The following is a 13,960-nucleotide window of genomic DNA, read 5'->3' on the forward strand; positions in this document are numbered from 1 at the left end:
AGCGTACTAATTAATCCTCATTAATTATACCAGGAGAAGTGATTCACATTAGCACTTCCTGTCTGTCCATCCCCAATGTGCGCTCACAAAACTGTCAGCTCTCGCCTCATTTCATTAGCAGGCCATCGACACGTAGGCTGCAAACACGCCAGATCAAAAAAAGAAAAAGAATCAAAACGCATGCATATGTATGATTTGCATAATGCTTCATCTACATACTGTGCATGAGTTTTTTTTTTTTTTTTTTTAAATATACACCTTAAATGTTACTACAATAAAAAGTAGTCAATTTTGAAATTGTAGGCCACCATTTATATGAGAGATGTCCAAACCTTTTTGAATTAATGAGTCACCCCAATTACCAGGGAGTTAGCCACACTACACACACACATTATATATATATATATATACTGTATATATATACTGTATATATATACTGCTAACAGGAAGAAGTAAAAAAAAAAAAAAAGCTAAATAGCTGACCGAAACCAGTAGAAAATAGATAAAGTTTACTAGACTGCACAGAGCTTCAGTATGTTTGTAGTCCTTAAAACACATCAGTACAGTTGCTATTGGACTGTAGTTTCTTCTCCCAAAGAATATCAATTGCCCTTGGTGTTAGCAATCAGTTAGGCCAGTGGATTAGGGCTTAGTTAGACCTTTTTAATTGTTTTCAGCTCTTAAACAGTTTGCATATTTCAAGTTAGCTGTAACATTTTAGAAGTAAAAGCTGTTTAAGAGCTCAAAGGTCTAACGAAGTGAATTAAAAGCACCAGGCTTGGGAACCACTGAGTTAGAGAGCCCTACTTTGGATCAATAACAGACCTCTGGGTGTTTTCACACTATAAAAACAGTAACTAACTGTTGGTTTAAATTCTTTGAAACCTCTTGAAGCTGGTTTCACAGAGCCAGATTAGCACTAAATCAGGTTACTTTACAGTTCCTGAGGTAGCATTAGGCAGTGCTTATCAGGATCTGTGAAACCAACCTTTTATTTTTTTTTTTTAAATAAACAGCTATGGCCAAAACATTTTGTATCACCTAAAATTTTTGGGATTGAGACATTAATTAAATAAACAAATAAATAAAATATATATCAACATAATTTAGATCTTTTACTTAACATCATGTAATCAAAGAAACTACAAAATGATATTGCAAAAAGTCTACCGGAAGCCATAATAGTAGTACAGCTAGTATTTCATGTTAGATTTTGAAATGTCACATTTTTCTATTTTTGTCAGTTTTTTTTTATCTTGAAGTATACAGGAAAACTACAAAGCGGGAATGAATTCAATATGTTAACGTAACATTAATTCAGCAGGTTGCATTCGACTTTATGAAGCAAAATTTGTTCATTCTATAGGGTGATGCAACACTTATGGCCAGAGCCATACTCCTCTGCTTTCCAGATAATAGAGAGAAGTGGCACACTGCAAATGTTGCTTGACTCTGAAGTTCAGAAGACCAGCGTGGGCGAATCAAAATAAAACTTAGTTTTAAATGTTCACTTGAACTAGGGCTTTGAGTGTGATCTCATGTGTTTATGCGAGATTCAGTAGTTCTAACTAATTACTACAAATGCATTAAGTTGAGTTAAAGCAGTAGGTAATTAAAAACAGCTGGTAAAGCAGCAACTGTGTTTTTTGTACAATGTAAAATCAACAGCCTCTCCTTCAAAACTTTATTATAAACAACACTTTGTTGTTTAGGTAAGTGAACACAGATGGCTAGATTCTCAGAGCTATTTACTGTCTTTAGCGCAATTTTTTTCTGATGGGTGGGGGGGAGGGGGGAAGCCAATTAAAACATCTAAACACAAGAAGAAACATACTTCATTCAAGCCCCTGAATTAAAAGTCTTAGTTTTTTTAGTTTTTTATTTCTGGTTTAATAACTTTATTGGGTGTATTGTTCTCCTCTCTGAAAAAGAAGTGTTAATTTAGTTACCACGAAAACTCAAGATGAAGACGGGAGACGTCAAGGCGGATTGAAAAAAAACCACAACTGTTTATTCACATTACACTACAGTATGACAAATATACATCTCTCCGCTCATGTTCTTAGTGCGAATTAGAGAAAAAAAATGGTTTATATTTTTGTTTATTATTTTAGCAATCTTTTTAAGTTCCAGTGTTATGACAAAATAATATTTTGTTTTGTAGCTCTTGGAAGAAAAGAAAATAATAAAGTTTTTTTTTCAAACCTTTAATCTGGATTATATTATTATTATTATTATTATTATTATTTATTTTTTAGCAGACGTCCTTATCCAGGGTGACTTACAATATCACATTATTTTTACATACAATTCCCCATTTATACAGTTGGGTTTTTTACTGGAGCAATCTAGGTAAAGTACCTTGCTCAAGGGTACAGCAGCAGTGTCCCCACCGGGGATTGAACCCACAACCCTCCGGTCAAGAGTCCAGAGCCCTAATCACTACTCTACACTGCTATATGGGGGTGCGGTGGAGGAGGGCTAGATTGAAAGATAAATTTAAAAATTGTTTAGATCTAGTTTAGAACTTCATTGTGTGTGTCTCTCCATTCTAATAAATAAATAATAAGATAATGACGATTTGGAAGAAATAGCTCAGAGAATTTAGCACGGGTGTACAGGTCAAGGACTAAGGTGGACTGTCACGCTCTCTTGACTCCATTGTCATTGTCCCTAACCAGTTCAATTCAAAAGCACCAGTTTTATTTTTTATTTTTTTTGTGGTTTGCTAAATGACATCAAAACAGTCCTAAAAATGAAGACGATAAATTGTGCAGGATGTTAATCTTTTATGTACAGAATCCTAGACTTTTCTATGGGTGCTTACTTAAAATAAGAACAAAAAAAGTGAATTTTATTTAACATTTAAGCATTTGGTAGGTATTTTTATTATTGAAAAGAATATCCAGCAACTTTTCATGTGCTGTAGTCTTGAACATCTTATAAACAGATCTGCAGTCTGTGTTCTACAATTCCCATAGTAACAGCATAACAAAGTCAAATAGTGATTAAAAGCATGGTAAAGCATAGTCAAGCATTGTAAAAACCAGGTTGGTATAATAAACATGGCAAACCAGGGTTAACTAGAGTAAATGCATAGTATAGCCATGGTAAAAAAAACTACAAAAATACTATGCTGTGGTAGACTTTTATAAAAGGTGCGGGGGTCCTTTTTGGTGCAATATGGTAAAATATATTAGACATGAGATAATGAAAATAAAAAATATGCCAAACACCTTTACAAGCTACTTATGCTTTGTATTCATTAATAAGGGAAGGGAATAGTGTAGATAAGTATTGAGAAGGGAAGTTAACAGTTTGTAGATGAAGACAAACCCCAGAACTCCGATTGAAAAGATTTGTAGACACTGTTCTGTGATTTCTGCATAGAAGACCTTGGTTCTGAGTTAGGAATAAATCAATGGGTTTCTGCAGTCCAGGATATGAATCTATTCTATACAGTGTAAATATAGTTCAGTGATTGAAGATAGAAAGTGATTCTACATTCATAAAAGTACTACTGTACTCTTTCCAGCAGTTTAAGTGTAAGATGACTTCTTTTTAAATAATTCAAAATGCCAAATTTTTTTTGCTTTTGTTCATAGTTTGTACCCAATATGGCATTTGGGACACTTTAGCAGCATTATTATATAAAACAATGTACATGAAAGGGAAAACGTATCCCTTACAGTCTGGTGGAGGATTTTGGATATTTCTGCATATTCCATTTAGTCATGAAACTGAGTGAATTTCAGTCTTACCTAGTCAGTTTCTTTTTGCTTTTGGGTTAATGATGAATATTGATCCAATTCAGCTGTTAAAAAAAAAAAAAAAAGTCTGTCACATTAGAAATCAACTTTAAGAAAAATACCAGATACCTGATGGAGAGAAAATTCTTGATTTCTTCATGACTTGTTTTTCAATGTTTTTTCAAAGTTAAAAAAAAAGACTTCGGTATCGTCTTATTAAATTCAGTAACATGCAATTATAACCCTCTTTCATTCTTCTTTCCATCTTTCTTTTTTTCCCTTTCCTTTATTTGGGATCAGTCAGTCTTAACCCATCAAAAATCCAAGGGAGATACAAAAAGAACTATGTTTTTGTCGTTTAATTTCTTTGTTTTATCCTTGGAAATCCTGCATTCAGTTCCCGGAGGTTTCCCAAAGGGGGCGCTGTGGCTGTCAGATCTTGCTGTTCTCCAGGTGCGTGTCGATGTGTTTGATCAGGGCGTCGTCGGGGTAACCGATAGGGAAGCTCAGCTGACACAGCGGGCAGCTCCTGATGTCACAGTCTTCAGTCTCCATCCAGAGCTGCAACCAATCAAAACCCAGCACTGTTACTCTTTTTAACTAATCACACGCGAGCAATCACATCATACTAAAACAATTAGCGGGAGTATCTTTTTTTTTTGTAACCAGGAGGTCCCTGGTTCAAATCTCGGCTCACCCACTAACTCACTGTGTGGGACCCTGAGCAAGTCACTTAACCTCCTGGTGCTCCGTCTTTCGGGTGAGACGTAGTTGTAAGTGACTCTGCAACTTATGCATAGTTCACACACCCTAGTCTCTGTAAGTTTCCTTGGATAAAGGCGTCTGATAAATAAATAAATACATAAATAAGACAATACTTGGGAGCCACCTAACTTACCTTAAGTATTTTTTAACAGTGATTGATCACAACACATTTAGTTAAATGAAATGACCCACAACACAAAATAATCATGGAACAGGCTACTGAAAACATTCTCTTGAGAGGCAAGGATAGAAGTTTATATGTCTTTGATGCAAATTAAAAGCCGACGGTGTACTATGCCACCTGTTGGTCAAATATTGCAGTAGTATTTTGGCAGGTCTAGAAATTGGCACATTTCAGATAAAATGTATCTGTTAATCCTCGAGGATTAGTATCCGTGAAATCGTGGCACGCTGTGCTTGGTTTATAGAAGCAGAATGTGCTGGGTGCTTTCAGAATTCTACTGTTCCAAAAAGAAATTCTGACATTCTGACAATGCAAATCTAATTTTCTTTCAATTTACACCTTTTTAGATCTTGAAAGCTAGCCTTTGGGCATCACAGTTAATCCAAACAAGCTTCCTTAACTACTAAAGGCTCATTAGTGCCAAATGTAGAAATATGAAAGGAAACTTAATAAATTCATTGGCAAACCTTCCATCGACGTGCTTGTCGTTGAATTCAGGTTACATTTCTTTTAGTGTTTCTGAACCTAACAAACGGCATCAGGCTTTAAGTGTAATACACAGTGGGGAGGAGAGAGAGAGAGAGAGCGAGAGAGAGAGTGAGAAAGCAGAAGAGAGAGGAGAGCAAGAGGAAAGAAGTCACTCACGTTGATGGAGGGCCAGGACTGGGCATGCTCCGTGTGTTGGTACCCCAGGGGTGGGCAGCGGAGTGCGGAGGAGGGAGGGGGGAAGGTTTTGGGGATGGGGAAGGCAGAGCAGGACGCCTCTCCTCTGATGGACCCAGCACCCAGCGAGCCGGGGGGGGTGGCGGCAGCCCATTCCTCATCATCCTCGGAGGACTGCTGGGGGGGGCGGGCAGTCTTGTCGAAACGCAGGTGGAGGAGCTCCTGAGGGGTGAAGGGATCTCTAGTGTGGCGGGGGCTGCTGGTCACACTGCTGCTGAGCCCCTGCCCCTGCTTCTGATACCCTTCTCTGTAGGGCCGGGGTTTGGGCAGGGTGGAGACCGGGTCGAGTTGCAGGCGGGGAGGCCGCTGGTACGCGGCCGGGTCGCTGACCTCCGAGTAGCTCCTGCGCCCCTGGAAGCTCGCTCGCAGGTGGTGGCTGGTTGGGCGGCCGGTGTAGGAAGCTGGACCGTCGTTCGAGTCGGGCAGGGGGGACCTCCGATGGACATCAGGGGACAGTCGTTGCGGTACCGGCGATCGCCTCTGGGGGGCGGGAGAGTGCCGCTGAGGGACTGGGGAGTGCCGCTGAACTGGAGTTAAAATAAGAATACAGTCTGGTCAGGGTCCACAAACTCCCCTTTTTTCTATTATTTAAGAAGTGTGGATATCCAGGGATGGAGATAAGACTCCCATTGCATAGCAGTGTGATCCATTCCTGGTTTGAGTTTAATCAGACACACCTGAGCTTGTTACCTGTACACACTGTGGCTAATAATGCTGGTATTAAAACCTGGAATGGGTGAAACTGCTATGCAAACAGGTCTGACATTAGTTATTATTTTTATTATCTAATTGAATTCAGTGCTGTGGCAAATGTATTCATCACGGCTATTTGACGACCTGTCATAGTGTTGCGTACTATATAAGCTGTCTGCACAAGTCTGGATAATATCTCACACCATCGTTCAGTTCAATTAGACATTGCAGAATTGAACATGCTTTTTCCTTTCTTTTTTTTTTAATATATAAATGTAGTAGTTGTCAATTATTTTTTTAATTATTTTTCTCTCAATTTGGAATGGCCAATTATTTTTTTTTTTTTAGGCTCAGCTCACCGCTACCACCCCTGCGCTGACTCGGGAGGGCGAAGACGGACACACGCTGTCCTCCGAAGCATGTGCCGTCAGCCGTCCACTTTTTTTCACACTGCGGACTCACCATGCAGCCACCCAAGAGCTACAGCGTCGGAGGACAACGCAGCTCTCGGGCAGCTTACAGGCAAACCCGCCAGACCACAGGGGTCGCTGGTGCGCGGTGAGCCGAGGACACCCTGGCTGACCTAACCCTCCCTCCCCCCGGGCGGCGCTCGCCCAATTGAGCGCCGCCCCCTGGGAGCTCCCGTCCTCGGTTGGCAAAGGAATAGCCTAGACTCGAACTTGTGACCTCCAGACTATAGGACACATCCTGCACTCCACACGGAGCGCCTTTACTGGATGCGCCACTCGGGAGCCCCCGGACATGCTTTTCTTAATGCTGTGAACCTTGTCCTTCAAAAAGTAGATCCTCTCCCCCCAACCTCTCCCTCTTTGTCATCTTCACCACCAAAGCTCTGTCAAGGACCTCTTAACCTACACCCCCCCCCCCACCCCCACCCCCCCACCCCCACTTCCATTTCCAGTTCCCTTTTACCACTTCTCAGTCATATATTCATTTGTTTGGTTAAAATATAATGTACTTCCTGCAGTGCTAAGATAGTGATCATAGATTTATAAAAAGAAAGGCAGTGTCTTAGAGATGCATCTTTCCTGTGGTCTCTAGCTCTCTAGTTTCCCGTACAGAGCAGGTTGTTTGTGTGTGTGTCAGTGTGTGCAGCTTTATAGTGCTTGCTGGGTCAAAAAAAGTCTCCACAAAGAAGGAAAGTCTGACGAAACCTACCTTATGAGGACACAGGCCAAGTCCTTCTAGTGTTTAAACAGATATTAAACAGTCATTATTGTTTTTTTAAAACAAACTAAAAAAGTGCCCAAAATATTTTGTTTGTTGTCGACTTTCACCCGGTGTGGAGTTTTGTTTGACTGGAGTTAGAAATAGTAAATAAAAATATAGAGAGAGTCAATGAGAAGCCCCCACAAATATAGGAATGCAAACTGTACACATGTGTGTGTGTGTGTGTGTGTGTGTGTGTGTTCACCTGGTTGGCTCTGCTCCTGGGACAGACTCCTCAGTATTTCGGTCTGTTTGGAGCTCAGGCTCTGTAGTCGGGACAGCTCCTCCGTTAGCTCAGTGTACGCCAGGGCCAGGTTCACCCTGAGGGAAACAACAAAGCAAGACAAGAACAGAGCGTTACGCGTCTCGAAAAAACACACAGCAAGCAAAAGAACAAGACGATATCTCCATCCACCTTCCACTCTGCATGACTGGAATCAGCAAGGACTGGCTGACTTTTTTTTTAAATTTTCTAATTTGACGGATCTTTTAAAAATCAGACAGTCAAACTAAGGTTGTTGGCTGCTTTTCTATTCGCTGGGGGGGATAAAAAAAAAAAGACATACTACTGTTTTCAATGGACATCATCTGTAATGGACGTTTATTGAGGGAATCATTATCATTACAGCTGTTCGGTTAATTCCGTGAATTACAGTTGATCAGTTAATGCTGAAAGTCTAACAGAAAAACATCATGTTTGGCCAACTACTCAAAATACACATGGGCATAAAACGTACTTACAAAACAGATCAATCTAAAAATACGCTTATCTTTTTTCAACTGATTATTATATCTGATGTATCTTTTCTTTGTCAGGTGGTTAGAAGGCCTATCAGGCTAGCGCCTCTCTCTCTGTTTGCTGAGCGTCTTGGGGCCAGCGCTGTGCCCTGCTTGGCATGCGGACATGTGGTTTGTGCACCTATGAATAGAATGGCAGGGCTAAGCATATAGGCTCGCTGTTCTTTCCAAAGCCACAGGGCTACTATCTCTCACTGCAGACAGCACGATGCTTTCTAATTACAAACTCTTTGCGCTTGGGGTCAGAGTGACACAGCTTGGTAAATTATACTGAATAAAGTGTGCTTATATATATATATATATATATGATATGATTAAATAGTGATAGTTACATCAGGATGTGATTAAATACAAAGTACTACAGGTTAAAAACTTGGCAGATTACAGTATTCTGAAGTACAGGATTAAATGCAGTAAAATAGGGGCTGATAAGAGCAAAATAAAGCACATTTACATGAAGGGTGATAGTGTCCCAGGATACAAACAGAGGAGTTCTACAGGTGCTCTTTGAAGAGGTGAGTCTTAAGGAGGCGCCGGAATGTGGTCAGGGACTGGGCAGTCCTGACATCTGTAGGAAGGTCATTCCACCACTGCGGAGCAAGGGTGGAGAAGGAGCGGGCTTTGGAGGCAGGGGAGCGTAGCGGTGGTAGAGCTAGTCTTCTAGTGCAGGCGGAGCAGAGAGGTCGAGTGGGGGTGTAGGGAGAGATGAGGGTCTGGAGGTAGCTGGGTGCAGACTGGTCAAGGCATCTGTAGGCTAGTACAAGAGTCTTGAACTGGATGCGAGCGGTGATCGGGAGCCAGTGGAGCGAGCGGAGTAGTGGAGTAGCGTGGGCGAAGCGAGGCAGAGAGAACACCAGGCGGGCAGCAGAGTTCTGGATGAGCTGGAGCGGACGGGTGGCGGACGCAGGGAGGCCAGCCAGGAGGGAGTTGCAGTAGTCTAGGCGGGAGAGTACCAGGGCCTATACATTTGACCCTATACATTTTTGATTTCAGTGACGGTTAAACGCGTGTGACGCATATCTGATTATTTCATTTTGGCCCGTTCCAACCCTTGTCCGTTTTTTCAGGGAACACAAAGATAAAAACGTCAGAAATACATATCTGAAAGGACTGTGTTTTAAAATAAATAGGCTTCCATTTAGATGTACTGTATTGGTTTTGTTGGTACAGTACTAGATTTTCAACAGAAGTAGTATTTTAATTCAGAACGATATGATTCTGAAAATATCACTTGCCAAAAAGAGACGACACGTGGACTGTAATACAGAACATACTTTTAAATCCAGTAAATATTGTAGCAGTATGTAAAATTCTACGTTAACGACCCAACAGCAAAATGAAATCAAAATGTTACCATTGCACAGAACGGTGTGAAATGTAACAGGCAAAGCAATTTAGCAAAAGATTTAAAAAAAAAAAACAGTTTCCAGAATTAAAACAAATGAAAATGCACAAAAGCAACTCAAGATCACAGATTAAAAAAAAAAAATGCTGTTTGTTTTTATCGAGTTTTTGTCAGGTGAAACTGGAGGAAGCGCTGTGTAACTGCACAATAAATACTGATTTGCGCATGCAAGAAAAAAAAAAAACCACGGGCTGCGACGGATAATCAAATAAAATTGTAACACTGGGGACTATAATACCGAAGCCGCAGGCGACTATAGTTTCCCGTTATGAGCCGCAGTCTGCAGTCCCAGTGAATCAGTCAATAGAGTAAGTGAAGCAAGGTTCTGTACTAAATATGATTTTATATATTTTGTTTAAATATAACTGCTACAGCACTAATAAATAAATACCATGAACATGACAATTCATAAATATTACATTTAAATAAGATCTGAAGTATATTGTAAATTAGACTGATTAATAAAGCTTTAGTTTTGAAACACAGAACTTCTCACTGTGGCGTAGCATTCTCGGAGGTGTCCGTTGAGTTTGTGAGCATCAAGTTGGATCTATTTTTTGTCAAGTGATGAGGTTTTAACCAATCAAATGTGAGCATTTCTAAGGACTGATTCATTTATAATATATATTATGAATGAAACAGTCCTTAGAAATTCTCGCATGTGATTGGTTAAAACCTATAATAGGGCTGCTCCAATTAACAGATTAAAATCAGACCAATTAATCAACTGAAGAGTTGATCACAGATTTTATTCTTTACATTATATATATATATATATATATATATATTATTATATATATATATATATATATATATTATATACACACACACACATAAAGACAAGAACATTTTTTTTTTATCTGTCCCCTGGTCCCAATGCATGAATGGGTTAAATATGTTTTAAGGAATGCTTGATTGTTTTTGAGTGTTTACATCTCTCAAGAGTAAAAAGAGTTTTCAAAAAGGAGAATACTGTACAGACGCACACATGCACACACACAGACACAACGAGGGGTCTAGATCGCTCCCTCTTCAACAGCGTTTCATTCATACCGTTCTGGGCCTTAGGTGCTAATTCAGAAACCGAAAATAACATCCGACACATTGTGAAAGGAGCACATGTCAAACTACAATCCTGCTACTTGGGGACTGTAGCCACTCGGAGACCCACAAGCAGTAAAACGGAGCAGACTTTGGAGATCCGGTCAGATTCTAAAGGATCTAAGCAATTAGCATCATCAGTTCAAATCTCTGCCTGTAAAAACAATAGATATAAAACTACAGGAGACCCCACAAGATTACAAAAAAGGGTCTTGATTCACAAAGCTTTGACTGAGGAGTTATTTAAAAGCATGTTTTGTTTGTGTCTGCTAAATGACTAAATAATAATAATAATAATAATAATGCATTCATAATTAATAACTCCTATATTAAAAAATAATTGTTAATGTTACAAAATGAAAAACTAAAAAACACTGGGAGTGCTCAGTAAGACTTGAAATGGAGGACTTAATAGTTCTGTAAAATGAACAGGTGTTTTAACTCTTTCAAAATAATTACAATCTAGGGACCAAAAACACTCGAATCACAAACAGAAAAACCTACATGCAATTTTTTTACTTGGGGTATCACTACTACTGCTTATGTATTTAGGGCTCATTTATTACATTTAACTGTTATTAGATTTTAACTAACTTCCCATCCAGCACAGAAATGTAATCAACATACTGTCAAGTATAAGAACTTGTTCATAAACCAATATAAAACATTCTTATAGAAAACGTCCGATTCTTACATGGGGGGGTGGTCAAGTCCAGTTCAGCTGATTAAAGTGTTTTAAATACACTTTAAGAGTTGTTACTGAGAGATCAGGTTTTATATTATTACAGCGATCCTCTGTTGCCATGGTCTCACACATGTGCATTTCTCATGTTTTTTCACTGGTGACATTCAGCTAACCACCAATTCCAAAATGTTTAAATGCAATTACATTAAAATAGAGGTTTACCAAACACCTAATAAAAGTGCTCAGTGTACCTTGCATTGCAAAACTTTTTTTGCAACGCCTTTGTGAAAGTTCAGCCTTAGTAGTGCGGCTTTGTTTTCTTCAAAAAACTAAAAAACAGGCAGTTTTTTTGGCTCGAACGTTCTGTTCATAAGTTCAAAGAGAGTTTTTTTGTTTGTTTGTTTAGTTTTTTTTACAGAAGTGTTCAGCTAAGGAAACCGCTTTCTAAAAATAGTTTGACCAACAAATGCAAAAGCATAGCGCTTTCTCAAGACACAATCCCTGGCCAATGACTTTTTATGTTACACTTTTCACACAGTTTGCTTGAGAGCAGATTTTTTTTGTTTTTCTTTGCAGTTTGTTGTGAAAACATTTATTTTATAAAAAATAGTTTCATTATTAATGTAATGGTACAGCCAAAAGTTTAGCATCACCTACAATTTTAAGATTGAGACAAGTAAAAAAAAACAAAAAACTACATGAACATAATTGAGATCTTTTATTTAACATCATGTAATCAAAGAAACTACAAAATGATATTGTACAAGTCTACCGGAAGCCATAATAGTAGTACAGTATTTCATTCAATGCTGTATTTTTCAATTTGTCAGTTTTCGTTAAGTAAATCTACAGCGGTATGTAATATACTATGTTAACGTAACATTACTCAGCAGGTTTCATTCGACTTTATGAAGCAAAATGATCTCATTTTATAGGGTGATGCAAAACTTTGGTCTATAGCTGTACTGTACTGTACTTCCCTAAGCGAGGCAAATCTTCTTAAACCAATTTAAAAATTATTCCCAATAAAAAAATGCATTTTCATTTTTCTGACGGAGTCTCACTCTTAACCCTATCCCACCACATTTGGTGTCGGTGGGATAGCGTGCCCTAGAGACTCCGAAAAAGCTGCAGTTTAAGTGCTGGTGCACATAATGAATTAAACAAACAGGACGAGGGCCAAAATAAAGGGTTAAACAAATAAATCCATTGACAAATGAAACACACCCAAGCGGCGCTATCACAGCGTGCTAGCCGAGAGCTCAGCCTGCTACTCCCAGCTCTTCTCTCAACTACCTCCACAAACGAAGGGCCCGGCTCCCCATCAGTTATTCAAGACCCAGCCAAATTCTGCACGTCGGTTTGGCAGAGATGAGAATCAACCACAATCCCTGCCAAACTTCAATTCAGAATAATACATTTAGAACAAAATACCTTCTACACGCCGCATATACATATATATATATATATATATATATATATATATATATATATATATATATATACACATATATATATATATGTGCAAAGATGCATAGTTCACACACCCTGGTCTCTGTAAGTCGCCTTGGATAAAGGCGTCTGCTAAATAAACAAATTATAATAATAATAAATATTATTATTTATTTCTTAGCAGACGCCCTTATCCAGGGTCACTTACAATTGTTGCAAGATATCACATTATTTTTACATACAATTACATTATTTTTTACACATTATTTATACATACAATTAGCCATTTATACAGTTGGGTTTTTAGTGGTAGCAATCTAGGTAAAGTACCTTGCTCAAGGTACAGCAGCAGTGTCCCCCACCTGGGATTGAACCCACGACCCCACGGTCAAGAGTCCAGAGCCCTAACCACTACTCCACACTGCTGCCCCTATATATATATATATATATATATATATATATATATATATATATATATATATATATATATATATATATATATATATATATATATATATATATATATATACACACACACACTGTCAGCTTACTACAAGGACTTTAAAATAAAATGTTTTATACTATTCCAATGATGTAATATTTCTCACTGAAGGTATGGGTCTGGGTTGTGGGTTTAGATTTATGCACGAATGTTACAGTTATATATTTGAGAATGTGTTTGTATTCTAAGATTGCATGCATGTTATTTAAAAAAAAAATACAAATACTTATTTGACATGCAGTAAAGTATATAACCTAGCACGCTGTTAACATGGCATAACATGAATTAACCAAAATCAGGAAATGAACAATGAAAAAAACAAGGGCTGTGTTATTAGAAATGTCACTTTTACTGTAACTTTAACCTTCTGGAATTGAGATATTGCGACAGGGATAACAATATGCTTTTAATGAACACCAAGTCATCTATATAAAAAAAGCGTGTCATCAGATCTAACAGTGTTTATTTACTTATGATTTGAATTCAGGGTTGGGATTAAGTCCTGTTTGCCTATCCCATTTTCATTTCCAATTCCCTTTTAATCAATTCCAGCACATCACTGATCAAAATTGCAATCGGCAGTGTTCTGTTAAAACGAGAGTCTCACAGTGGCAACAAATGACTTCAACTGAAGGCGCTGTTTGTGAGTCAATTAAATCCGCTTCAAATGGAA

General features: G+C 38.5%; 1 protein-coding gene across 2 annotated transcripts in view; it reads right to left on the reverse strand.

Annotated features, from left to right (window-relative positions):
- Positions 1-486: 486 nt before the first annotated feature.
- The window catches only part of LOC117434715 (TANK-binding kinase 1-binding protein 1-like), a 33,737-nt gene continuing 20,263 nt past the window's right edge, over positions 487-13,960 (reverse strand). For both annotated transcript variants that reach the window (XM_034057341.3, XM_059003277.1), the window contains exons 8-10: positions 7,550-7,665; positions 5,344-5,948; positions 487-4,310 (exon numbers count right to left, since the gene is read on the reverse strand). In XM_034057341.3, coding sequence (XP_033913232.3) covers positions 4,182-4,310; positions 5,344-5,948; positions 7,550-7,665 — 850 coding nt within the window. In that variant the 3' untranslated portion in view covers positions 487-4,181. The remainder of the gene's footprint in view (positions 4,311-5,343; positions 5,949-7,549; positions 7,666-13,960) is intronic.

The sequence above is a fragment of the Acipenser ruthenus genome, chromosome 28 (assembly GCF_902713425.1).
Source record: "Acipenser ruthenus chromosome 28, fAciRut3.2 maternal haplotype, whole genome shotgun sequence".
Lineage (NCBI taxonomy): Eukaryota > Metazoa > Chordata > Actinopteri > Acipenseriformes > Acipenseridae > Acipenser > Acipenser ruthenus.